Below are 25036 nucleotides of genomic sequence, written 5' to 3'. Positions count from 1 at the left end.
AGGATTTGAGAGTGAGGAAAGACAACTTCTCATTAACTTCTCATTAACTTCTCATTATATTTAATTTTTTTCCTTGTTTTGCATTTTTTAAAAAATATGGACTACTTCACCAATGTGTGTGTCATCTTTCTGCAGGTGACATCCTAATCTCCATATTGTTCCGGTTTTAGAACAATGTGTGCAGCTCACGTGAGCAGTGTCTTGCTCACTTAAGCAGTGTCTTAATTGCATTTTTCATATATTTTCATTGAGGCATAAATATTTACACATTTAAACATTTCCAATGTTTAACTCTTATAAAACATAGCTCTTAAGTGTATATGACACGTTACAAACACATGCATCTAAGTAATTCCCCCCAACCTCAAGAGACAGAACATTTCCATCACCCCCAGGAAGTTTGCCGTGTGTCCCAGTCATTCTGGAAATCATCCCCTTTACCCACAGAGGCAATGTGCATCCATCGTGCTATTCATTATATTGATATTCATCCATATTGCTGCATGCACACACAGCCTGCTGCTTTTTATTGCCAGAAAGTATTCCACACTAGGAATACATGAAAATCTATTTATTTTCCTATTAATAGACATTGAGTTGTTCCTAGTTTGAAGCTATCTTGAGTAAAGCGGTTATGAACATTCCTGAACAAGCCTTTTGTGTGAACGTGTGTTTTATTTCCCTTGGGGGTAATTACGTAGGAATGAAAATGCTAGATCATAAAGTAGGTATATGTTGAACTTGATAAGAAAATGACAAAGGTTTTTAAAAATATGGTGGCATTTTACACTCTGATCAGCAGTGTAGCAGACGTCACTGTGCTCTACATCCTAACTAAAATCTGGTGTTGTCAAACTGCTTTCCTTTTACATAAATTCTGATGAAGTTTAATTTATATACAAGAAAGTGCACCCCTATAAAATGCACAGTTCAGTGAATTCTGACCACTATAGATACCCATATAACCACAACCAGCATACAATCAAGAACATTTTCATCACCCCAACTCCCTTCATGCTCCTTTGCAATCAAAGCCCTCCCAGCTCCAGGCAATCCGTGATCTGTGCTCTGTCACTAAGGCTTAGTTTACTCAGTTCTAGAATTTTACGTAAGTAGAATCAGACGTTACGCACTCTTCCAAGTCTGGCTTCTTTTTTCTCAACATTTTGAGATTCATTTGTGTTGTTGAGTATATCAATACTTCTTTTTAAATTTCGGAGCAGCATTCCATTATGTGGATATACCATTATTTATTGATAGATTTGGGGTTGCTTCAAATTTGGGAATACTATGAATAAAACTGTTATGAAATTAATGTACAAGTCTTTTTGAGGACATTGGTTTTCACTTCCCTTGGTAAGTACCTAGGAGTGGGCCACATGACAAATGTATGCCGAAATATTTTCCTAAATGGCTGTGTCATTTTACATCCCTCTCAGCAATGTTTAAGAGTTTGGCTGCCCCACCTACCCAACAACCCTTGGTACTTTTATTCTTCTTACGTTTAGCTTTCTAATAAGAGTACAGTGGTAGCTCATTGTAGTTTTAATTTGCATTTTTTTCCCCTAATGGTTGACACCACTGAACATCTTCTCATGTGCTGAAATACGGTTCCTATATCTTCTTTTATGTAGTTCAACTTTTCCCCATTTTAAAAATTGGGTTGTCTGGAAGCAGGTCTTTGATCAGATATATGTTTTACAAATATATTTTCTCCCCACCTGTGGTTTTGCTTTTCATTCTCTTAACGGTGCTTTACAAAGAGCAAAAGGTTTTAATTTTGATGAAATCCAATTTATCATTTTGTTTTCTTTTCTGGTTAGTGCTTCTTGTGTCCTGTCTCAGAACTCTTTGTCTAACCCCCAAAGTCATACATATTTTGTTCTTTGCTAGAAGTTTTATTGTCTTAGCTTTTACATGTATGTCAGTGATCTATTTAGGGTTGATTTTTCTGTGGGATGTAAGGTAAAGGTTCATGTTTGTCCATATGGATATCTACTTGTTCCAGCACCACCTGAATAACCTCACTGAATTCAAATGATCAAATACACACACAAGGGTCTCCCAACTCTCCACTGCCTTCCACTGCTATACAGATCTATCATTATGCCAATTCTATACTGTCTCTATTTTTGTAGCTTTCAACATTATAAAACAGTATTATAAATAAGTAATATAAAACTACTCTTTTTCAAAACAGTTTTGGCTACTCTGTGTCCTTGGCATTTTCAAATAAATTTTAGAATTAACTTGTTTATTTATAAAAAAAATTTTTGTTAAGCCTTGCTAGAACTTTAACTGGGATTGAACTGGATTTATTTGGCAATTTGTGGCTAAGTCATATCTTAATATTGAGTCTTCCAATCCATAACATAGGGTATCTCTCCATATTTAGGTTGTCTTTAAGATATTAAAATAAGGCTATGTTTTTATTTCATTTTCCAATTGTTCAATGTATAGAAATACACTGATTTCTGCACAGTAGCGTTGTATCCTTGTGTCTTGTGACCTTGCAAAATCCACTTACTAGTTCTAGAAAGTATTTTTGGTAGATTCCTTACAAAGTTCTATGTGCACAATCATGTTGTCTGCAAATAAAGAGTTTTACTTCTTCCTTCCCTTTTTCCTTCCTTCATTTCCTTTTCATGATTTGTTACACTAAGTAGGGACTCCGGTACGTTGCTGAATAGATGTACTGAGGACAGACATCCTCACCCTGTTCCTAACCTTGCTAGCAAAGTATTCAAGATTTCTCCACGTATGATAGCTGGAGCTTTTTTCATAAAATTCCCTTATCAAATTGGGTAAATTTCCTTATATTCCAGTTTTCTGAGAGATTTTATGAGGAATGAGTGTTAAATTTTGTCAAATGCTTTTTCTGCATCTACTGAGATGATGACCATATGAGTTTTCTCCTTAATTGTATTATGTTAAATTGTTAAATTTGTTCATTATTAATATGTTAAAATGACAAGCTTTCATTTCTGGGATAACTCCCACTTAATCATGACATTATTATCCTTTGCATATACTGACAGATTTGACTTGCTAACATTTCGTTAAGAATTCTATCTACAGCCATAATGGTTCTTGGTCTGAACGTTCCTTATAACGTTCTTGTCTAGTTATTACCAGGCTGATGCTGGGTCTCAGAAAAAGGAGAGGGTGAGTGTTCTTCCACCTCGTGTTTTGAGTTTGTATAGTATTGGTAGGATTTCTTTCTTAAACACGTGATAGACTCTATCGGTGCAGCCATCAGGATCTGCAGTCTTCTTTGTGGGGAGGTTTTTCATTACAAATTCTATTTCTTTAACATTTATGACGCTAGTTAGATTTTTTTTATTTCTCCTGTGCCAGTTTTGGTAATTTGTATCTCCCAAAGTGTGATACTATGATTTATAATAAGAAATACATATTTGGTCTTCATCCCCATTCCTGGCACAGAGTTCCTAAAACCCTTGGAATTTCCTAAGTGGGGAGAGCAACAATGGTGTCTTTTGTTGTGTTAATGAGGTGACTTTTGGACTGCACCTAAGAATAGGGGCTGGTTGCCAAGAGAACCAACCCTGTGATTAGACTTGGAAGTTTCAGTCCCAACCCTCTGACCTCAGGGAAAGAGAGAGGGCTGGAGTTCGAATCATTCCCCAGTGGCGAATCATTTAATCAATTATGCATATGTAATGGAGCCTCACTATAAACCCAAAAGGATGGGGTTCAAAAGCTTCCAGGTTGGTGAGCACGTGAGGATTTGGGGAGAGTGGTGCACCTAGAGAGGACATGGAAGCTCTATACCCATGCCCTTGCCCCACACCTTGCCCTAGGCATCTCCCCCATCTGCCTGTGCCTGAATTGTATTCTTTTAAAATAAACCAGTGATCTAGTCAGTAATATGGTTTTCTGAGTTCTGTGAGTCACTCTACCAAACTAATCGAACCCAAGGAGGGGGTTGTAGGAACCTCTGATCTACAGCCATCTACAGCTGGTGGGTTAGGCAACAACCTGGCAGCTGAAGGGAGGGGGCCGTCTTCCAGGAATGAGCCCTTAATCTGTGAGATCTGATGATCTGATGCTAGGATGTTATCTCCAGGTACACAGTGTCAGAACTGAGTAGAACTGTAGGACACCTAGTTGGTGTTGGAGAATTGCCTGGGGTGGGAACCCACACCCCCCACAAACGTAAACAAATCTGAACGGGTACCAGAATTCTTACACAGAATTTGCCCATTTCATCTAAACTGTCAAATTCACAGACATAAAGTTGTCCATAATATCCCCTTTTCATCTTTTTAAATGTCTGCAGGCTCTGAATGATGTCCCCTCTTTTATTCCTGATATCAGTATCTTCTGTTTTCCCTCTTAATCACACAAACTGATTTCTAAAGTTTGAAATCCTTTCCAGAGACTGACATAAAGTTGCTATCTGGTCCGCTGTCAATTCAAAGCCAACTAGAAAAGACATACTGTCAAAAATCTGCTAAACATTTCACCATAGCTTGGCAAAATCCAGTAGTATTCACTCTCTAAGCCATATGTTTTTGGTATCCTTATGCATCCTGAAGACATATGAAAATTTCAGAGCCTTAAGTATCGGCCTTTTTTCCTAGAGATCCCGCTTGATCCAAACATAGTGTTTCAGCAACTAGTTCAAGGTAAGAGTTAGATAAAAGATTATGATGATCAAATTAAAGGCAGCCGAGAGTGGTGACAGAAGCTAAGGAGTAAACAGGGAAAGACGATTCCTCTTCCAAGTTCCTCTAAACTGAAGAGAATTTGCATTATCTCTTATCTAGAGCAGATGCAGTTCTAGTAACCATGAACTATGAATATGAAATGAGGTTTTGTCAATATCTTCAGCGAGGGATTCTATTTGATTCATACCACCCCAAGGGAGATTCCAATGACACCTAGTCTCTCCCACTAAGTCTATAGTGTATAGTGTAACCCTTGTCAAAGGGTACAAGGTTTCAGTTATGCAAGGTTCTGGAGTTCTACTATACAGCACAGTGCTTATAACTAACAATACTGCACTGGACACTTAAAATTTGCTAAGAGGATGGATTTTTTTTTTCTTTTTTGAGAGAGAGAGAGAGAGAGAGAGAGAGAGACAGAGTGTAACCAGGGGAAGGGCAGAGAGAGGGGGAGACACAGAATCCGAAGCAGCCTCCAGGCTCTGAGCTGTCAGCACAGAGCCCGATGCGGGGCTCGAACTCACAAACTGTGAGATCAATGACCTGAGCCGAAGTTGGACACTTAACCCAGGCGCCCCAGTAGATCTTAATTTAACGGGTTTTACCACAAAAATAACAATAATAATAATAGTACAAATAGCAGTAGCAATAATACAGGGGCAAGAGGAAACTTTGGGAGGTGATGATTGTGTTTATAGCCTTAATGGAGGAAATGATTTCATGGTATATACTTATCCCCAAACTCACTGAGCTGTACACATTAAATATGTACAGCTTTTTACATATCAATCATACTTCAATAAAGGGATTAAAAACACCAAGGCATTGGGGTACCTAGGTGGCTCAGTTGGTTAAGTGTCCAACTTGATTTCAGCTCAGGTCATGATCTCATGGTTTGTGGGTTTGAGCCCAGCATCGAGCTCCATGCATGCTGGCAGTGCAGAGCCTGCTTGGGATTCTCTACCTCCTGCTCTCCCTGCCCCTTCCCTGCTTGTGCTCTCTCTCTCTCAAAATATAAATAAATAAACTTAAAAAAAATTTTAAGGCCAAGGTATCTAAAATATTCAGAACCCTAAAATATTTGGGCATCTAACAACTACTGTAACAGCAGGACCTTTGAAGAAGCAAGCCATGGACCTCTGTTTAAACAGCTTTGCATCAAAGGCGACTAGTGAAGTTTGGATTTCCTATTAACTCTCAGAAACAGTCTTTACCTAGGAAAAGAAAGCAAAGGAAGTCCATTCACCACTGCTATTCCTTCTTCTATTGATGTATTCATACCTGCTTTTTAGTATTTCTTGGCAAACAGAGATTCAACCATGGGGTCTAAGATAAACATCACTTCCTAGAAGAAAAGAAATACATCGCATATTTGCCATGACATTCAAGGACATCAGTTTTCTCAAAGGCTTCTCTTAATCCTGTGAATTCAAATCATTCTCCTTTGAGATGCCTATCAACCTCCGTTATGCCTTCTCCATTTGCCTACTGGTCTCACTCTGTCAGATCCTCCCGGTCGGTGGCTTTGCTCCTTCTCCAACATTACTTTCAATGACTTCAAGAAATCCTGCTTCTTTTGCAGAATTAGCAATTGGACTCTATAATTAGCTTACATTGTATTTGCATTGTGATAACACAATGTGGATAACTAGTGCATCTCATAGTCCATGAGATTGAAAGACAAAACGGACTCAATGGACAGACAGAACAGGGGCTAGTGTTAAAAGAGGAAGGGTATGTAGAGGGAATTATTCTGTTAATAATTATTACTTATGTTAGAATGCTTTCTGAAACCCTTCAGGATGTATACTCAGATAAAGAGTACCATATATACACATGAATGATATATATGAAAGAGCACATATATAGAGATAATGTGTATATATACGTTTTCTGCCGTTGTAACTTTTCCTAGTCTTGACGCAGAGTTAATATGAACAAATGATTATAAGATGCACAAAAGAAATTATTCTACCAGTTACTTGCTCAAATATACCCTTCTGTCAATGACATGAAACAAATTACTTTTATAATACAGCTAAAAGGTAACAATAGCTTCAATATGACCAGAGTCAGAGTTCCATCCGTTTTAAAATGGTAACTTCTGATTAAAATATAACATACAAAAAAGTGGGAGTATCTCACTGTTGAATTTTAAAGTGCTCTTTTGACTTAAAGTTTATTTTATATGAAACGAATATTACTTTGGTATACCAATGACCTGTAGAAATATATACGATTACAAATAGAAGAAAATAATTGTAATGTTAATCCTGAAGTGCTCACTGGCTTAGTCATTTAAATTCTGTCTCCATATTTCTGCCTGTTTTCTTTATACTGATTTCAATTTGGTCAGAAAAATTCCAAAATCAGGGTACCATAAGAATTCAGACTTTGGAAGGAGCTATGAATGTCATTTAGGCCTGTTGTTCTCAAACTTGGAAGGTCACCAGGGAATCTTTTTTAAAGTTAAGGCTTTTCAGTCTCACTTCCAGGGATTCTAATTCATTAGCTTAATGGTGGGAACAAAAATCTGTAGTTTTATAAGTTATGCAAGTGATTATAACGATCACCCAGATTGGTCTGACTTAAATTCCTACCAAAGCAGGAATTCTGTCTGTTATTCCCCCAAGTGAAGGTCATTCTATTTGCAAAGAACACATTGAATTTCAGTTACCTTCTATTAAAAAAAAAAAAAAAAATTCTTCTGAATACTGAGCTCAATCAATTGGCTCATCTATCTATCCACTGACCTTAGTTCTGCCCTTCACAGCATACAAAATAAATCTTATCTCTTTTCCATATTATAATCCTTGAAAATAACTTGGTACGGTGCTTTGTAATTTTCTTTTCCTGCACTTACAAAATTGGTAAGATCCACGTATGTGTGTGTGTGTCTAGGTATATGTCTGTCTGTCTATCTACCTATCTATCTATCTATCTATCTATCTAGAGAGACACACACACATCCATCTACAGAGACACATAAACACAGAAGGGGTGCCAACCCACACACACTTCAAAATCTGTGTATAACTTTCGACTCCCCAGAACTCAGCCACTAATAGCCTCCTATTGACTGGAAGCCTTACTGATGACAGAAACAGTCAACTAACACATATTTTGTATATGATATGTATTATATACTGTATTCTTATAATAAAGTAAGCTAGAGAAAAATGTTATCAACAAAATCATAAGGAAGAGAAAATACATTTACAGCACTGTCTTGTCTTTGTCAAAAAATGTCCACATTTTAGACCCACACAGTTCAAATGTCCATTGTTCAAGGGTCAATTGTATATATCTTCCCTATGGGCAGAGAAGGGTATCAGTAATATATTACTAAATGGGAAAAAAAAATAAATTGAAAACATTTCCTAAAAGCATTAAAATAAAGAAATGATTTCAACTAGGTGCCCAGAGCATTTCCTTCCCCTCACATTCACTCGGTAGGTAATATGTTTCCAGAAGCCAATATGCAGAACCCAGAGGAGAAAGTAGGTCTCCTTCACCAAGCTAACACAAATTCTTTTAAATACTGAATCTTTATTATCAAAATGCTGGGGATTATAGATGTCTAGATATCTTGAGGTTAAAACAAAAAAAAAATGATGCCAATATCCCCAAGATCATAACAGCTAAGACATACCCAGAAGAAATGTAATCATTAGTCCAGCTTTCCATCTATCGACATTCAAGGATACTCTCCACATTGTAAGAAAAAGGAAAAACAAAATGTTCCTAAGAATGTAAGTTCTGTCAAGTTGTATTAAAGATTAAGGCAGTGAACAAGAGTGTAAGTCAAGAGACTATGTCCTCACTAGGTTGTAAGAAGGAAAAAGAAGTTGCAGGATCAGGAGCAGGTCGCGTATGTAGCACTACTCATAATTGTGCCAGATGTGGATCTAGAACAGGGATACACATACAAGAGGGAAAGGCAATAAAAAAACCAATTCTGAATCAAAAACACACCCAATATCAAATAGAAGACTCAACAGCAGCTGGTGCGACTAAGGAAAAGTAAATACGCTCTTTAACTTGCCATCTTTTGGTAGTAATAGCTAGCTCTGGGCTGCCTAAAAAATTTCCCCCAAACAGATGAATATTCAGAAATATCAAATTTGGGCTCTAGATCTATTCTCTTATTCACAAATCTACACAGCAGGATTTCTTGCATAGTAATAGATAACCGGAAAAAAAGAGGACTTACAAAAAAACAATTTCCATCACATTTAGTTTCTTTAACCTAAGTACGAGGTAACCAGTTGTCTTTCAGATAATTTTAGAAGTACAAAAGGCCATCTTCCATATTTTTTTAATGAAGTAAACTACTTGCACAATACTCATTTTTTTAAGAATAAGACAATTTCAACTAAAAAACTATTTTGGTGGGAACAATCCAGAATTAAGCTTTTAAATGGAGATGTCCTCCTACTCCAGACCAATAGAACTTACAGAAGGCTCATAAGATTTAACATATTTAATTCTTTCTGGTCAATTGAAATTAGATAAATAACAGGACAATCTTTAAGCCCACTAACCTTTCGTTTTACTAATCTAATCACATCAACCAGAAAGAAAAACAAGTGCCTACCATATGGTCTTTCTGTAATAGAAGATAGCTGCATTCAATAACAGCATCTGTGCATCTTCAGCGACACTAGCATTGCTCATACTTAAATCACCATGTTGTTAAATATAATAAGATGGCAGGTCCCTTCACAGAACAAAGAACAAAAGAAACTGAATTATCACTTTCCTGCTAGATTATCTGACCTGGTCAAAAGGACAGAAATGAAGAAAGGATCAGAGATTATGTAATCAAGGAATAAGGACTTCATAAAATGTTTAGCTTGGAAGAAACGAATGCTAAGGAACACGAACAATGTGTGGAGAAATCTTCTTTTGACCGGGGTACTCATTTGTTGATGGCCTGTATCTAGTTATGTGTCCCACTCAATACAGCCAAATCCGGACTCCTGCGGAAATGTCCCTCCGTACTTGCTGTTGGCGACTGCTGCCATTCTTAATTCTGACAGGCTTTACCTTTAATCCCAACCTGCAGCACAAAGCTTTTGACACACAATGATATTCTGACATCTAGACTCAGGTATACAAAGGAACACATGTTTAAATAACAGTGTTAGATTACATGGTACTACAACTAGCCTAGAGTGAATCCTAGGCCTCCACTGGAAAAAAACACATGCTTTAAAAAAAAAAAAAAAAAAAAAAAAAATTAAGTACTGTTTTGAGTAGTGTGAATCCTTTTCAAAAAGTATTTAAGTATTACTTTAAGCAGTGTAGGTTTCCTAGAAACCAAATTTTCGCAAGACTAGTAACGTATTGCTTATTTTTTAAAATCTGTAAATGGTGTCTTCTTATTGCAGTTTTGGAATCAGGCAACAAAGAGAAAATACAAAAATAATATCACTCCAAATTCTCATCGTCTAGAACTAACAAGTGCTAACATTTTGTCATAGTCAATGTTGTGAACAATTTTAACTTACGATGAAAAGTCTATGATATGAACAATATTTAATAAAGAGCATTAATACATTGGCCATTCATTTTAAGAAAAAAAAAGATCACCAATACAGACATATTATCTTTTTATAGTTTCCCCACCAGCCTGATTCCCCATCCACCAGTCTATTAATTACCATTATCTCACCTCTTAGTGCAAATCATTTCATTCATTTCTGCTGCACACTGTCTGGGTTACTGTTACTTGGATACCAGCTTCCCAAAGGAAAGAAAGATGCAAAGAAAAAAGGCACCAAAAATGTGAACAGCAGTTGGTCCTAACGGAAATGGAGGTCTCAGAGACAAAACACCCTACACACTTCTGTCTCATCTAAATTAAGCATTCACATGTTATGTACCCATAGATAAACTCAAAAACACTTTGGAATTTTTCTTAAGTCTTGATTCACTCGTTCATTCGCTCATTGGAAAAAAAAAATGTCTGTGGGCCTATAATGTGCAAGGCATCGTTCTAGGCACGGAAAATACAACGTGAACGAAACAAACTGCACTGAACACATTCTAGATGTACGATCTGTCCAAATAAATAAGCAAAATCAGATGGATAAGCTATGTCAGAGGGAGATGAAGCGATAGGGGAGCAAAATACAACAAGGAAGGAGGGATGGTCGTGTCATGGAACAGGGGAGAGGCCTTCACTAAACCTAACTAACGGTCAGCAAAGGCGACACTCAGGTGACCTCAAGGCAAAACCTGAAGGAGACAAGGAAACGAGCCGTGCAGAGGCCTGAGCGGGGAGAGTGTTCCACGTGGAGGGCACGGCTAGTGGGAAGGCTCTGGGGAATGCCATGCCCAGTGTGTATATACAAGAGTCCAGAAGGGCTAGTACAGACGGAGGACAGTGAAAGTAGCAGGAGGTGAGATCAGGGAGGTGGGAGGGCGGACTGGGACTGTGCATGGAAGAACTTCGGCTTTTAATCCGGAGGGAAATCAGAGGCCATCAGAGGAATGGGAGCAGAGGAGTGACCCTGTGATGTACAGAGAGACGGTACCGTCCGCTCTGGTCTGGTTACCGTGTGGAGAACAGACTCCAAGCTGGCAAGCACTGAAGCTGAGAGACAGTCAACCCAATTTGCAAGGTATGCATGAGGGAGGCCAAAGATCACTCCAAGAAGCCTGACCTGGAAGGTGGGAGTGCCAGTGCTTGAGAGGAGGAGAAAACTGGGAAGGTGGGCAGGAGTGGTTTTCGACATGTCTCTTTACTATCTATCCAAGAAGAGACAGAGTGGCCAAGTGAATGCAGGAATCTGAATTCAAACAGGGGTCGAGACACACACACACACACACACACACACACACACACACACACACACTCTCTCTCTCTCTCTCTCCCTCATAGGTGTATATATGAATTATCAGTATATACTTGATACTTAAAACCAAAGTGCTAACCATCACACCATGGAACCCCACTTGATATTTAAAATCATAAAACAGGGTCACCTGGGTGATTCAATCTGTTAAACATCTGACTCTTGGTTTCAGCTCAGGTCATGATCTCACGGTTTCACGGTTTGAGTCTGATGCTTGGGATTCTCTCTCCCTCTCTCTATGCCCCTCCCCCACTAGCGCTGTCTCTCTCTCAAAATCAATAAATAAACTTAAAAAAAAAAAACACTTTTAATAATAAGTAAAACCATAAAACTGAGCACAGAGAGAAGAAAAGAGGGCCAAACTGAGCCCTGCTGTAGATGAAGATTTAGCAGGCCAGAAAGTTGAGGAAACTTCAGGGACTGAGAAGGAGGGATCAGTGAGGCAGGCAGATCATCAAGACAGTACAATACACTGGAATCTAAGTGAACTCTGAATAAAAATTAAAGCCTTTCCTATGTATTCATTCATTAAGTCCACAATATTTATTAAGCACCTACTACGAGCCAGACACAGTAGAAACAAACATGGCACCTGCTCCTATGGAGGTTGCAGTCCAGGGGGGAATAGAGACAAACAAACACGTAAGGACTATTCCTGAGAAAGTACAGGGTGTTTGGGGGATATTGCACTGGGGGCCACTAATCCAGCCTGGGAGGATCAGGAAAGGCTTTCCTGATGAAGTGAAATTGAAGAAAAGACCAGAATGATGAGTCAAAATCAGGCATGGAGGGGTGGCAGGTGGAGGAGGGGGAGCTGGAGGGAAGGGTGAAAGAAAACAGCATTTGTGAGGGCCCAAAGCGGAGAGACTTGTGTTGCCCCAGCGGACCTGACAGCAGTTCAGTACTGAAGTGTAGGAAGAGGTGACATATGACAGGAGAAGGGCTGGACAGGTGCCTTTCTTCCAAAGGCAGTGGGAAGCCCGAAAACTGTTTTCTACAGGGGAACGTTGAGGAGGAGCACTCTGACGACTGCACGGGCAGAGCGTTGGCTGGTGACAAGGCTGGGCAACTGGGAGAGGAGTTTGGAAGTGAGAAGCCGCTGACCTGAACTCGGGTAGTGGCGGTGGGATTTGAAATGCAGACTCCACAGGACTTTGGATAGGAGCAATGAGGAGAGAGAAGGGTCAAGGGTGCTAACCTGGTCTTTGATGGGGACAGATAAGGAGGTGGCGTTGCTACTCACAGAAAGAAGGAACTCAGCAAGAGAAGTCGAATTTGTTAAATTTGAAATGCCTTTGGGCATTTTTTTGGATTAAAAAAAAACTGGTAAAGAGGCAAAAGGTTCCATAGGTCTGAAGATCAACTATGAAACCTGGGATTGAGCTGTAAGTTTAGAATCACCAGCATGCAGAATAAAGCCATGGGAGAGTGTAAAATGAAACCCAGGGAGAAAAGAGAGGAGTAGAGGAATGGCAAGAGCCTGGCTCTAGGTAAAGCCAACATGAAAGGGGCAGCAGAGGAAGAAGAAGCAGAGGGAGGAAGGGACAGAGACAGAGAACAGGAGAGCACCTGAGAAGGAACGAGGGGGTCTGGGATCGAAGCAAAGTGCACAGGTATTCCAGAAAGAACAACAAAAGGATGAACTCTCGTGAGTTCATACACAGGAAAATGCCTTCCTGTATCATTTACACCATTCCAAAATCAACCAACCATTGTCTTTCATCAGCTATGGTACACTGTAGTCACAGGATAATCTCAGGCTGGATGAAGAAGCACGCCATAAAAGGAAAGAAATTAATTAGCATTAGTAAATAAGCCTGTCTTGATAACAGGCAGTGAAAAGTGCTAAAAATTCTATCGCTGGGCAACACGAGGGCCTACAGACAGAGTGAAATAAATATGAGAAATAGGAAAAATAACGTGCTCTAAAAAGCTGAGGAAAAAGTTTTTGCCTTTGGTTTAAAAAAAAAAAAAAAAAGCAAGCTGGACCCTAAAGGATGAGCTCTATAGGGTATGAAAGGGGTGATCAGATCACCAAATCTAAACTAAGTGATTCTGTAAGCAAAGCTCCTCAAGGCTGGCTGTCAGAACACTTCACAGATGAGGCTGTACACACACACACACACACACACACACACACACACACACACACATACACCAAAGCACACTTAGCCGGCTCAGAGTGCGGGAAACCATATTTTCAGATATCTAAAGTATTTAATTCTGTATGAAGAGAACTGTGCTATCCTTACCACACAATCCTTAAATACATTCTACGAAATTGTCACAATTCATTATTTGAAGAGGACTGTTATTTGTTTGGTTTTTAACCTTCTGATATATTCTTGGGGAGTGGTGCTTACATTTATTCATGTATCAACACAATTAGATTCTAATACAGAAGATGAACAAGAAGTTTCTGAATGTTTTCCAACAAAGCAATAGACCTTATCTATAAAAAGTGGAGTTAGCTAATTAGATAAATCCTGAATCAGAGATTTCTATTAATTCACTGCATCGATTTCTTCTGTCCTGCACAGTTAAGTTTCTTGGATGATCAACAGCATCGATATTAAGACATATATGCTCGTCTCTTTTTAGGTTAAAACACATACCAATTTACGATTCAAACACACATTTAGGAACATAGCTATCGGTTTCTAAAATTTTTTAAAGAATGACAGTATTACTTCAGAATGTAATACTTCTAATAAAATTAAACACAAAAATTAATTGCAGTGTCAAAGACTTAAATTATCTATCAACCCAAAGTATTCCAGTGGCAAGTCTCATTTTATTACTAATAAATACGAGATTTAACATGCTTCAGAAGTATCAATGAGAGCTAAATACACAACAATGAAACAGGCAATAATTACTCCTTACCCTGAGATTTTAAGATGCTGTCTGATAGCATATAGCCCCTTTATTTCTATTTCGCATAGAATGTAAGCTATATACCTATTCTTTAAAAACCCAAACAATATTATAGCTTAACACCAAACTCAAGTTCTGTGTATAACCTTTAAATGAGCAAAATACAGGCAATGTAATGTTTTCTTGTTTCCCAAACTAGAAATAATGTGGCCATCCCAGCAGTAACATCCAAATGAAAACAAATTTCACAGTCCTTAAAAAAATACATAACTGTCAGTGTTAATATAAGCCAAGTTTGCAACTGGAAACATTGCTTTCTAGCCAAGGACAAGATGTGTCTATTAGAAATTCTTGGTTTCAGGACAACCCTTAACTGACCAAAAAAAAAAAAAAAAAAAAAAAATCAAATAACATTAGTTCTTGCAAATATAATGCAAATAGCATGCTAATTAAAGTATTCACAAGACAATGACAAATAAGGCTTTGGGACCACAGTACATATTATTATGTAACTACAATACACATTAAGCAATCACCAAAGTTGTAGGGAGGCCTTCCAAAAGGAGTTATTATGGTTTACCATGATCAGAGGATTGTGGTGTTATACTTAATCACATTTTACCTGCAAGCAGGTGTTTACAGGTGTCAAAAAGTAAAACACTGGTCCCAACTGCAAACCTACAGTTCTAACAAGTTGTGCAGTAATGGCATACTCTGCCTACCTCCCTGTATTTTCTGCATAAACTTTCTAATCCAGTATGAAGTCAGATACAGGAAGCAAGTTCTTCTGCATGCTTTAAACACAAAAATTCACCCTGACTCATTTTTACCAAAATGCCAAAACTCACACACTCAGAACTAGAACCCGTGGCCGTAAAGTTAAAATTTAACACTTGCAAAGCACAAATGACAGAATGAGAGCAAAGGCTCTTTGGGGGATGTTACTGTTATCTATCCCATCTGTCAATAAAAATAGAGACGGCTCAAAAGTAAAGTTTAAAATTCAGCGCATTTAGCAAGCAAATTACAGAAATCCCCAATAACCAAGTAAACACAATATAGTCATCACAGAACTCCAAACATGAAGAGAAAAAAGAATACGAGAGGCAACGGGGTACATGGGTGTAATAAATCAATGGATTTTCTGCTTTCTGTCCTGCCTGCTCCAAAAAATTTCAGGAAGCCTGGCACAGAATCTTCTGAGCCCTCCCAGAGGCGATGGGCTAAAGGCGATGCAAGCCACCTGACCCCCCGGGGCGGCTCACAGAACTTCTGAGCAGTGAAAGGCAGGCATAAATAAAAGGACAGCAAAGGCAGGAGATTTTTCAGGGAGTTGGAGTTACAACTCTATAAATCTTTTCTTTCCAAGGCTGTGCTTAAACTGTCCACGGGGAAAGACCTGTTTTTCTACCCAGAACAGAGGTCCACACCAACGGTAAGCCAGAATACCCATCAAAGCCAAAGTGAGACTGCGGTCCCGTGGCAACAAGCGTCACCAGCTCCCCTCGCTCCACCTCTGAGGGCAAATCTTGGCGACGGACACACGAAAATGCACAAAGGCACCCCGTAAGCAGCCCAACTCCAAAACTGCTGGAGGACGGGGACTGAAGGAAAAGACACCCGTCAAAGTATTCCCAGCCACCTGCAAGGGGAGAATTCCCAAGTCTGAGGTGATGGGGCATGATGGGGCATTTCAAAATGAGGAAACCCTTCTTGCAGAAGAATGGCTGGAAGTTCCTGGAAACAAAAATGGGCAAGGCTGCACCGCCCTAGGGTCAAGCGGGGGCGTTCCCACAAACCAGTGCAAAAGGGCCCAAAGCCTGTCAGCTGACCCCCCAGCCAGCAGGACACCCCGCGGGCCAGTGGCCCAAGATGCTGCCTCTGCACTTACCTCACACGTGGGGGACCCACAGGCCTTGAGCTTGTCACCATCTCCCTCCGGTAGCCCAGTCCGACGTGTGGCCATCATTTCATTTCAAATGACAAAGAAGGGACCAACCCTTTGGAGTCCACATTGGGGGGAGGAATGCTACCACACACCAAAAAGGGAAGAATTCCACACCAGGCTCCCGGAGGTGCAGGGCTGGTGAAACAAGTAACGTGCCAGGGAATGAAATGTTTTGATGAAGCCCCTTCAAAACGCCCCGATGATTTATTTCTCCGGACTTCAACTGACTTCACCGTCTTCGTCCATTTCTCAAGACTTGAAAAACAAAGACGATGGGTCTTCTCGGCAGCTAACGAGGCCAACTGCAGACCGCGGTCCCCCTCCTCCTCGGTGTGACTCCCAGACCAGGAGGAATCCGAGTGGGTCTCGAAGGCTGGAACGTCAGCTCCCAGAGAGATCTCTCCTGGAACAGGGAATGGTTACAAGGGCATGAACTTTCTCCAGACGCTGACCTTAGCCTTGCCACATGTCTACACCAAGTTCGCCTTTCCACCACTTGGAAAGATTATTCGGTCCACGCTGATGGACCTCACGCACGAAAGAGGAAATAATCCTCCTAGAGAAAACTGTCCTGATTTCCTATAAATCGGGAAAAAGAGAGAGAGGGAGAGAGGGAAGCCTCAGAACTGCACGGTGGTTGCGTCAAACACGCCTGGTTGGTGTGCAGCCTTCAAGAAAGAATTTCCCTTTTCTCCAAGTGCATTTTCATCAGTGTGTTTTCTGGGCAGAAGAGAGAGTGTCTACGCTCTCCGGCATCACCCAGACACTTAGGCGTAGCGGAAGTTTTCTCCCCACAAGATGAAAATGGAATAATACTTTTCAAAACCCCTGCTCGCTCCTCTCCACCACCCCCCAAAAAAATAAAAACAAAAAGCCAGCCTCGGAGGCCGGCAGCGCTGGCTGGCCGGCGTTTGCAGGCGAGCCGGGGGAGTCTGGGCGCCCGCACCCGGCGCCCCCGCGCCCCGAGGCTGCCCCGGAGGAGGCGGCTGTTTTGCTTGGCCCACGGCGGGGCTGGGTGGGGAGGTGTGCGCGGCCGCGGGTGGGACTCGGAAGCAGCTCCGTTTCAGGGACATTATTTCGGAGCGACAGAAACGAAGCCGCAGCCCGGGCAACTTTTATTTACTTGCTTCTCCCCAAACTACCATTCGACGCTATCTTTCCCTTTCCCTGGGGCCACCTAGGGAAGAGAAAAAAAAAAAAAAAGAGGAAAAAGAAAACCACCACCCACCTACCACGATTTCCTCCGCCCCTTCCAGAGGCGGGTCGGTGATCTCGATCTCCCGGGAAGGGCGGCCCAAATATGTACTTTTAAAAAGGTGTCGGGAGACCCGGGGGAAAGACAAAAAAACAAACAAAAAAAAACCCAAACAAACAAACAAAAAAAAAAAACAAACGGAGGGCTTACCCTTCCCAGCCCGCCTGGCCCAGCTTGCGCGGCGCGACAGCGAGCAGGAGGGGGGACGCGGGCCGGGCGCCGGGCCCGGCCGGGACGCGCTAGGCCGCAGGCTCGGTTAATATTCATGAGCGGACGGGAGGCGCCCCTCCTCCACGGCCGGCCGGCCGGACCCCGGCGCCCGCCGCCGGCCTTTGTGCCCTTCCCTCCTTCCTCCGGCCCTCCCTCGCTCCGCACACGCGGGCGCGGCCCCTCCGCCCCCGCCGGGCGCCCGCCGCGGACTCCCTCCGGCCCCGCGCCAGCGCCGGGCGGGGTGGCCTGAGGTGGCGGGAAGGGAGGGAGCCCGCGGCGAGCCGGGCTCTCCACACCCGCCCGCGGGCGCTGCGCCCTGTCGGCTACGGCGGAAAGTAAAACAGACACGCACCGGAGAAAGCGGGGCGAGAGGATCCGCTCAGGGCTGGCCGGCCCCAGGCAGCGCGCCCCGCACGCCCGGAGCGAGCCGGACGGCGCGGGAAGACGATCCGGCGCTGCCCGCCCGCCGCCGCGCTCCGAGGCCGCCGCCCCCGGCCGGCCGCTCCCAGGCACCGCCGCGACCTGCCCCGGCCGGCCCCGGGCTCTCGGCCGCCGCGGGAGGGCGTGGGGCGGGGCGGCGGCCGCCGGACTCTCCCCTCGCCTCGCCGGGCCGGGCCGGGGCCGCGCTCGGGCGCCCGCGATCGCCAAGTGACAGAAGTGCCTCGCTCTGCTGCCGCGCCGAGCTGTTTCCCGGGGGCGGATTTCTCGCTTCTTCCTCCCTGGATCCACCTCCTCCCACTCCACCTCCTTCCCCTCCCCTCCCCAGGGGAGGCTCTGAGGCTGAATATTTTCTGTCTTGAATAATACGGTCCCGGGAACCGACGCTGGAGAAGGGGGATTAGCCGGGGTAGGGGGTACTCACTCCAACCCCCTCCCAAGGCGTCTCCGACCTGCAAGCCCTCACTGCCCCCCCCCCCCGCCCCGCTCGCCAACACCCCTCCCAGAAACCAGGCTCACACAAAACCTTCCCTGCCTTCTCCTGTCTCCCGAGGGCAGAGCGGGAGCGGCCAGGAGCCGAGGTTTCTACTGGGGAAGACTCGGTGCTTGGCGTCAGGGGCGTCAGGGACAATTCTATGACTGGATTCGCGAATGTAAGGGGTCACGGGTCCCACCCAGACTGCGAGGAACACATCTTGGCGAATCTTTGCCCCCCCCCCCTTTTTTTTTTTTTTTTGCTGCGGGAGGGGAAAGAACCAGAGATGCGACGTGTGACTTGAAGATAATACGGGAGTGTCCTTTTCACGCCCAACAGCAAAATTGCTTCTCCTGTTGGGGGAAGGGGGTCGCAGCGAGGCGTGGTTCATTCAATTATTTTTCCTTCTTAAATCTGCAGACAGCTGAATGAAGCCGGCGCGGCTAGCGGAACTGAGGAAAAGGTGGCTGCGCCGCTCCACAGGTCAGAGCCGCTCCGGGGACCGAGCGCCACCGCCGCCCCTCCCCACCCAATTCCGGGGCCTGCCTCAGACCGCAGGCGGCTGGCTCCGCCCCGCCGCGCCTCACAACATCTCCCGCTGCAAATGGCCCAATCGGGAGACGCGAGGAGAAAACAAGAGCCAATCAGGCGCTGCTGACTCAGGCTTCCCTCCACCCTTGGCCCCTCCCCCGGTAGGAAAAGCCACCGCCCCTCTGTCTCCCCTTCCCACCCCCTCACCCCCCCGGGAGGTGGCTCACCGGCTCCAGTCCCCGTCCGGCTGGAGTGGGGTAGCCCGCTGAGGTGGCGGCGTTTGTCACCTTGTCACCCTCATCCTCGCCCCCTCCCAGACACACCCCTTCTCCTTTTCCCAGTCCTCCTGCTGGTGCTGTTGAGGGTCATTTGTATCCTCACACCGGCAGGGGACCACCAGCTATTGTGTCTGATCAGCTGCCACCACCATCCTGAGGGAAAAGAACAAAACCAAGAAGCTATGTGATCTGCTTACCTTTTCCTTCTTTCTTAACCACTCTATCCCCTGAGATTTTAAGACGCCTGCCCATCCCCTGCTCCCTGCCCGCCGCCAGGGGTCCTGTTTCTTGATTTGGGCGGGATGGGAGGTGGGGGGGACACCACTCCCTGGAGCCTGAATACCTGTGCCTTAGTTTTTAATATTCCTCAGAGTGGAAGGTGACAAACATTTAGAATATACAACTAAATCCTCGGCCTCAATTAGAGGAAAGACTTTGACTGCATCATCTTTATATGGCCATGAAATTTGCATGTTCGTGACAGCCCCTGACAAAACTAGTCAGCCAATAACAAAGAAAGGAAAAAAAAAAAAAAAAAGAATAAAATAGAGGGGATGCCTGCCAGTCATTTGGTAATTTACTGAATAGCCCACTGGGCTATAGCAGTATCCAGTTCTAGATACTGTTGAGTAAATTAACAAGAAGTGAATAGAAATGCAGGGTTCAAGTAGCGTACCTCTAGTGGGCTTATAGAATATGCCCAGAAAGGGAAAACAATTTCAAGCACAAAACAGCTCTTTACAAATGCAAATGTGCATGCATGGAGTACTTCACCGCTGAGGACATCTAGGGTTAAGATTTTTGCAATGGAAATTTTCATAAATGTTGATTTTGAAAAAGATTTTCAGTTTGGTAAAGGAGAGTAAATATTGGCCATGGAAGGAGACATGAAAAGGAGGTTAACCCATTTTAGGAAGTGTGGAAAAATAACATAACCTAGAAAGACATTTCTATAAGAGGTAAATGGAAGCATCCAGATCACAGTCTGGCTCCATCATTTACCTTGTGACTTAAGGCAGATTATTATTTATGTGTCCGAGTACTAGAGCTATCAAGTAATAAGAGTGCTTGCCATCTATAAAGCACTGCCTCTGTGCTGGGTATTCCTTCAAGAGCTTTGCACACAATGTAAGGAGATAGCTGTGTGACAGAGCCAGGATTAAGCCCAGGAGACGGGCTCCAGAGTCCGTGCTTTTCTCCACAACACTGTACTACAACACGATACTCCAACATGGTTTTTCATAATCATAACAACAATATTAACTAACACTTACTTAGCTTATTATGCGCTAATTAGTGTGCTTTGTGGGTAACTAATTTAATCTCACCTCTGGGTTAGGCATGATGATGATGTTCCGTATTGGGGAATGTTTTTAAGAGCCATTATGATAAGTTACTGTTATATGTATCTTATTTCTGTTAGGATAGGAATGATCATGATGTTCTAAAAATTTGGGAATGTTTTTGAGAACCATTGTGATAAATTGCTATCATATGTATCTGTGCATTAGGCTATCCTGATGGACAGGGACAGTAGCACAGAACTAAGAGTTGGGAAACCTGGGTCCTAGTCCTTTCCTGGGACCTCCGAGTAGGACATCACCTTTCCTAGCTAGCTGGGCTGTTGAGAGTGTCGAATGACATAATACGTGTGAAGGGACTTTCAAAATGTAAAAACATTATTCTGATTACATTATTTGTCTTATTATAAAGCAGGTGTTTATCCTGTCTCCCGGACTGGGAACCCTACTCTTTATAACATTTTGTTGTTATGTATTAGGAACATTTTAACCCAGTTAAAAATTAGGCCAATTCCTTTCTTGAAGGCATGAGCAATAATAGTATTTTATTAACTGTTTGAGCTCTCATTTAGATGCATTCTAAGCAGACCACTGTGGACACTCTCTGGGTGTCTATAAAGTGGCAGCCATCAGCCAGTCATTCGCCATGCCAAAGGTGTAACTGGTGGAGAATGTAAACCCTTGGAGTTCCCTTCAGCTGCCCATCTTGGGCATTTCACTCATTAACACCTCCACCAGAGGGAGGGCAAGAGAAAGGAAAAGGAGCCAAACTTCCATCCTGCGGCTACTTGTTAACTGCTCCAGTGAGAGATTTGGTGAAACAATGAGTTTGGGGATCACTCTAACTGAAAGGAGATTTGGAACTAACTGTGGGTTTCACAGTTGATATCTTGATAGTTTTCTTTACCCTAAATACAATGGGTAAGCAAGAGCTAACAGTAATTCCACCTTTGTTTTACTTTGGAAGGCTAATATTTTCCTCTTTTGTGCAAAGCCAATTAATAATCTAGCTTCTTAGAAATTTCCACAGCTATATTAATAATAACTACCAGACGGTCTTGTACACTATAATTCTGACAATGTAGGCAAGACATTTTTAAATGTGGGAACTATATCCTTAAAATGTAACTTTTGACTTTGTTAATGACACAATAATATTGTTTTGGTGAACCACAATCAAGGAAAAATGTCGGAGCCAGAAATAGAGCCAAGTGTCTTAACCTCTGGTCTAATGTCATTCTGTTATAAACTATGGATGATTTCTACTCTGAATATAGAAGCTGGCAATTCTAAGAGGCACAAGTGTTTGCCATTGAATTCCACAGATGAAATGTGTAATTTGGGATGAAGCATTTGCAAAACTATGTGTCTGAGGTAGTTAAGACCAATGGCTCTCAGAAGAGTGAGCATTTTTTTTTTTTTTTTTGGTTTTAGGACAATGCTGTAGACTTCTTTTCATACAATACTAAAAAGATACGTTACCTGCTAATATTTCCTTGAAAAGGCCTTTGATGTTGAACTGAATAGCTCCAGAAAGCCCACCTCTCTAGCAAAGCATTCACTACTGTAATCAAAAGAAGGGAGTGATTTTCCACAATAAATAATTTCTAAGATTCTTCTTCCGTCATCACCTCTTTTACATTAGTGATGTAAATGATTTACTAATTTAATGTTCTTCATTGGCGAGATAGATGACATTATTTCTGGCCTCATGATTACTATCATCAATTACTAATTTCGAATCTAAAGGAAAGACACTATTTAACTCAATGCGTACAGTACCTAGCAAAGTGCCGCACGCAATAGGTATTTTTGAATAATTTCTCTGCCCTCAGCTTTGTGGTTTCTTTTTCCTCTAAACTAGTGCTCTCCTTGGGTTTTTCTTTTTGGTTTGTTGCTGTTAATTAGCTCCTTGATCATAAACGATCTTTTATTATTATTTAACGGTAACTGAATTTTGTATCCTTTTCTATCTGCATTATAAACTTCTGTAGGGAAGATTCCTGGGGCTTTTACTTCTCTTCAGGCCCCCATAATGCCTACTGCAGCTTTTGCACATAGTAATCACTTCAAAATTATTCAAGAATGGAATGATGATTGTTTCACTGTTATTCAGAAATATTTATACCTCAAGAAATTCCTGGCTGACCAACAACTCTCCAGAGTGGAGGAAGATATGTGTATATATGTCTGTGTGCATATGCTTAAAATAGTATAAATCACAAGAGGTGTCTACTAAAGGAGGTCTTGGTGTGGCCCTCAACTTCCAGAAATGCCACATCTTATCTCTTTACTTCACTTCTGTTGACTGAGATGCTTTTTGGCCTCAAGACCATGCCAGAAATGAGTATCACTTGCGTGTTGTTGTCAGTTATAAAATATTAGCCCATAGCTTATCCATAATCATGTATCAAACATTTTCTTCTAGATTCAAATTATTTTTCTATACCAGCATCTCCTCAATTAAAATTGAGTTGTTTGGTAGTCATATTTATCAGCATTATTAAGATTGTATTTCTAGATTTAAAAAAATAAGCATAAAAATCTACATGTTTTTATGTTATCCTAGGAATCCTGATTTCCATTTATAAGCATTCCAATTTTCCTTAAAATATGAGACAAGTTCTTAAAATATTTCCACCCACCCAAATACATATGATCCAGGACATCGTGTGAAAATATCATGCAATCTGCGTAGAAACTCATATTACTGGAAAATTGAAATATGTTTTTATTATCTTGGAGTGGAATACTAAGTCCTAACTATTATAACTAAGAAACTGTGCTAGCAATTGACTCTGATACTACAGACCTAATCCAGAGCAACTAAATCTTTTTCAACAGAATGCAAAAAATCAGCTAGCTTCCCCTTTTCATCTTCAGGGAGCAGAAGTAGGAGAGACATCTTAAAACATCTCCATTACTTGATTCACTAAAACTCTGGGTGTCTTTTAATATTCTCTAGCACTGTAGATTACATTCCTCTATTCCTGTAATTGCCTGCATTCCCTACTAATCCAAAAGTCAACTAACCAAGGGTTCTTCCTTCAGATAGGAAAGGATTGCAGGATGGTATGTGGCAATTCACATCTGGACTTTAAGAGGAAAGATGCAGGCTTGCATAACTTTTCTCCTAAAAGATTTTTTCAATTAAATTTTAATTTTTAAAAATTGCAACATAAAAGGAAAAAAAAAAAAAAAGACTTTGCAACCATGAGAGAGGCCACGCTTGTATCCCATTTTACAAACCCACCCTCTTGCTTTCTTCCAAGCTTCTCATTGGCTGGATCCAACAGGAAGACAAAGGTACTAAAAAAATAATTCCTCCACTCTGTTTTTTATAAACAGAAATCTAGATAGCAAATCCTGATCAAAGATGGTTGGGAAACAAATCAAAAGACTTATGAAAACATTTTTAAATGGGGGGGGGGGTGTCAAGAAGACGAAATAAAGGAGCATATTAATCAAATGAGAAAGAAAGGATGTATTATAGAAGACAACTTACCCCAATAAACAGAAAAAAAAAAAATGGAGATAAATGTTTTACACCCTGAAGGAAATAAAACATACTAAAAGTGAAATACAGGAGAGTAAATGAGATATAAAAGGAGTTGGAAGAGCTAAAGAAAGACATTGAGAAGGAAAAAAATCATACCATTGTGGAAGTAATGAATTAGAAATAAGGAAGAAAAAGAAGGGATATCTGGCAGAAAATAGTGAGACTGATGGCAGACTAAAAGCACAATAAATACAAAGGAAAAGGACAACAAGGTTAAAATGATTCAACAGGTGATAAGAAATATGGAAGACAAATAAAAAAAATCAAATTCAGAGAAATTGATTCTCTAACGACGAGTTTACCATGAATGAAATGCAAAGTATTCAAAGACATAATGTGGGAGACTACTGAATGTCCCCTAATATCTGTTCTCACCTTCTTCTGTAAGAATACCATTTTAGCTGAGCACATGATCAACAAACTAGACTGTATTTCCCAGCCTTCCTTCTAAGTAAGTGTGGCCATATGTCTAAACTCTAGGCAATGAAATGTGGGCAGGAATGAGTGTCTGCTATCCTGGATGTCTTCTTTTAGAAGGCTTGGATCGGTGCCTTCTTAGTCCTTCTTCCCCTTCCTGGTGGTTGTAGGTAACGATTGCTAGATGTAGCAAGTA

At 41.8% G+C, this 25036-nt stretch overlaps 2 protein-coding genes, 1 long non-coding RNA gene and 1 pseudogene across 7 annotated transcripts in view; 2 read left to right on the top strand and 2 right to left on the bottom strand.

The window, feature by feature from the left end:
* ARHGAP21 (Rho GTPase activating protein 21) overlaps window positions 1–18306 on the bottom strand; it is a 136500-nt gene extending 118194 nt beyond the window's left edge. For 3 of the 5 annotated variants that reach the window (XM_019432586.2, XM_019432588.2, XM_019432590.2), the window contains exons 1-2: window positions 18194–18306; window positions 16320–16779 (exon numbers count right to left, since the gene is read on the bottom strand). In XM_019432586.2, coding sequence (XP_019288131.2) covers window positions 16320–16397 — 78 coding nt within the window. In that variant the 5' untranslated portion in view covers window positions 16398–16779; window positions 18194–18306. Of the gene's footprint in view, window positions 1–16319; window positions 16780–17604; window positions 17622–17781; window positions 17998–18193 lie in introns of those variants that run through there. The other 2 variants (XM_019432587.2, XM_053895546.1) reach the window with 2 other exon arrangements.
* On the bottom strand, window positions 91–190 carry LOC128775177 (U6 spliceosomal RNA; annotated as a pseudogene).
* On the top strand, window positions 16576–18641 carry LOC128775012 (collagen alpha-1(I) chain-like). Its single transcript, XM_053895380.1, has 3 exons — window positions 16576–16756; window positions 17251–17484; window positions 17902–18641. Exons 1-3 carry the CDS (start codon window positions 16576–16578, stop codon window positions 18639–18641), a joined length of 1155 nt encoding a protein of 384 aa, XP_053751355.1.
* A 14-nt stretch (window positions 18642–18655) lies between these two features.
* LOC109256881 (uncharacterized) lies at window positions 18656–22480 on the top strand. The gene is made up of 2 exons (XR_008419625.1): window positions 18656–18932; window positions 19175–22480. It is a non-coding gene; the product is annotated as an uncharacterized LOC109256881 (long non-coding RNA).
* The last annotated feature ends 2556 nt before the right edge of the window (window positions 22481–25036 follow it).

Source organism: Panthera pardus, unplaced genomic scaffold (assembly GCF_024362965.1).
Source record: "Panthera pardus isolate Hobbes unplaced genomic scaffold, ASM2436296v1 HiC_scaffold_6, whole genome shotgun sequence".
Classification (NCBI taxonomy): domain Eukaryota; kingdom Metazoa; phylum Chordata; class Mammalia; order Carnivora; family Felidae; genus Panthera; species Panthera pardus.
The sequence above is the reverse complement of the archived record's forward strand: the minus strand, read 5'-3'. Positions and strand labels throughout refer to the sequence as shown.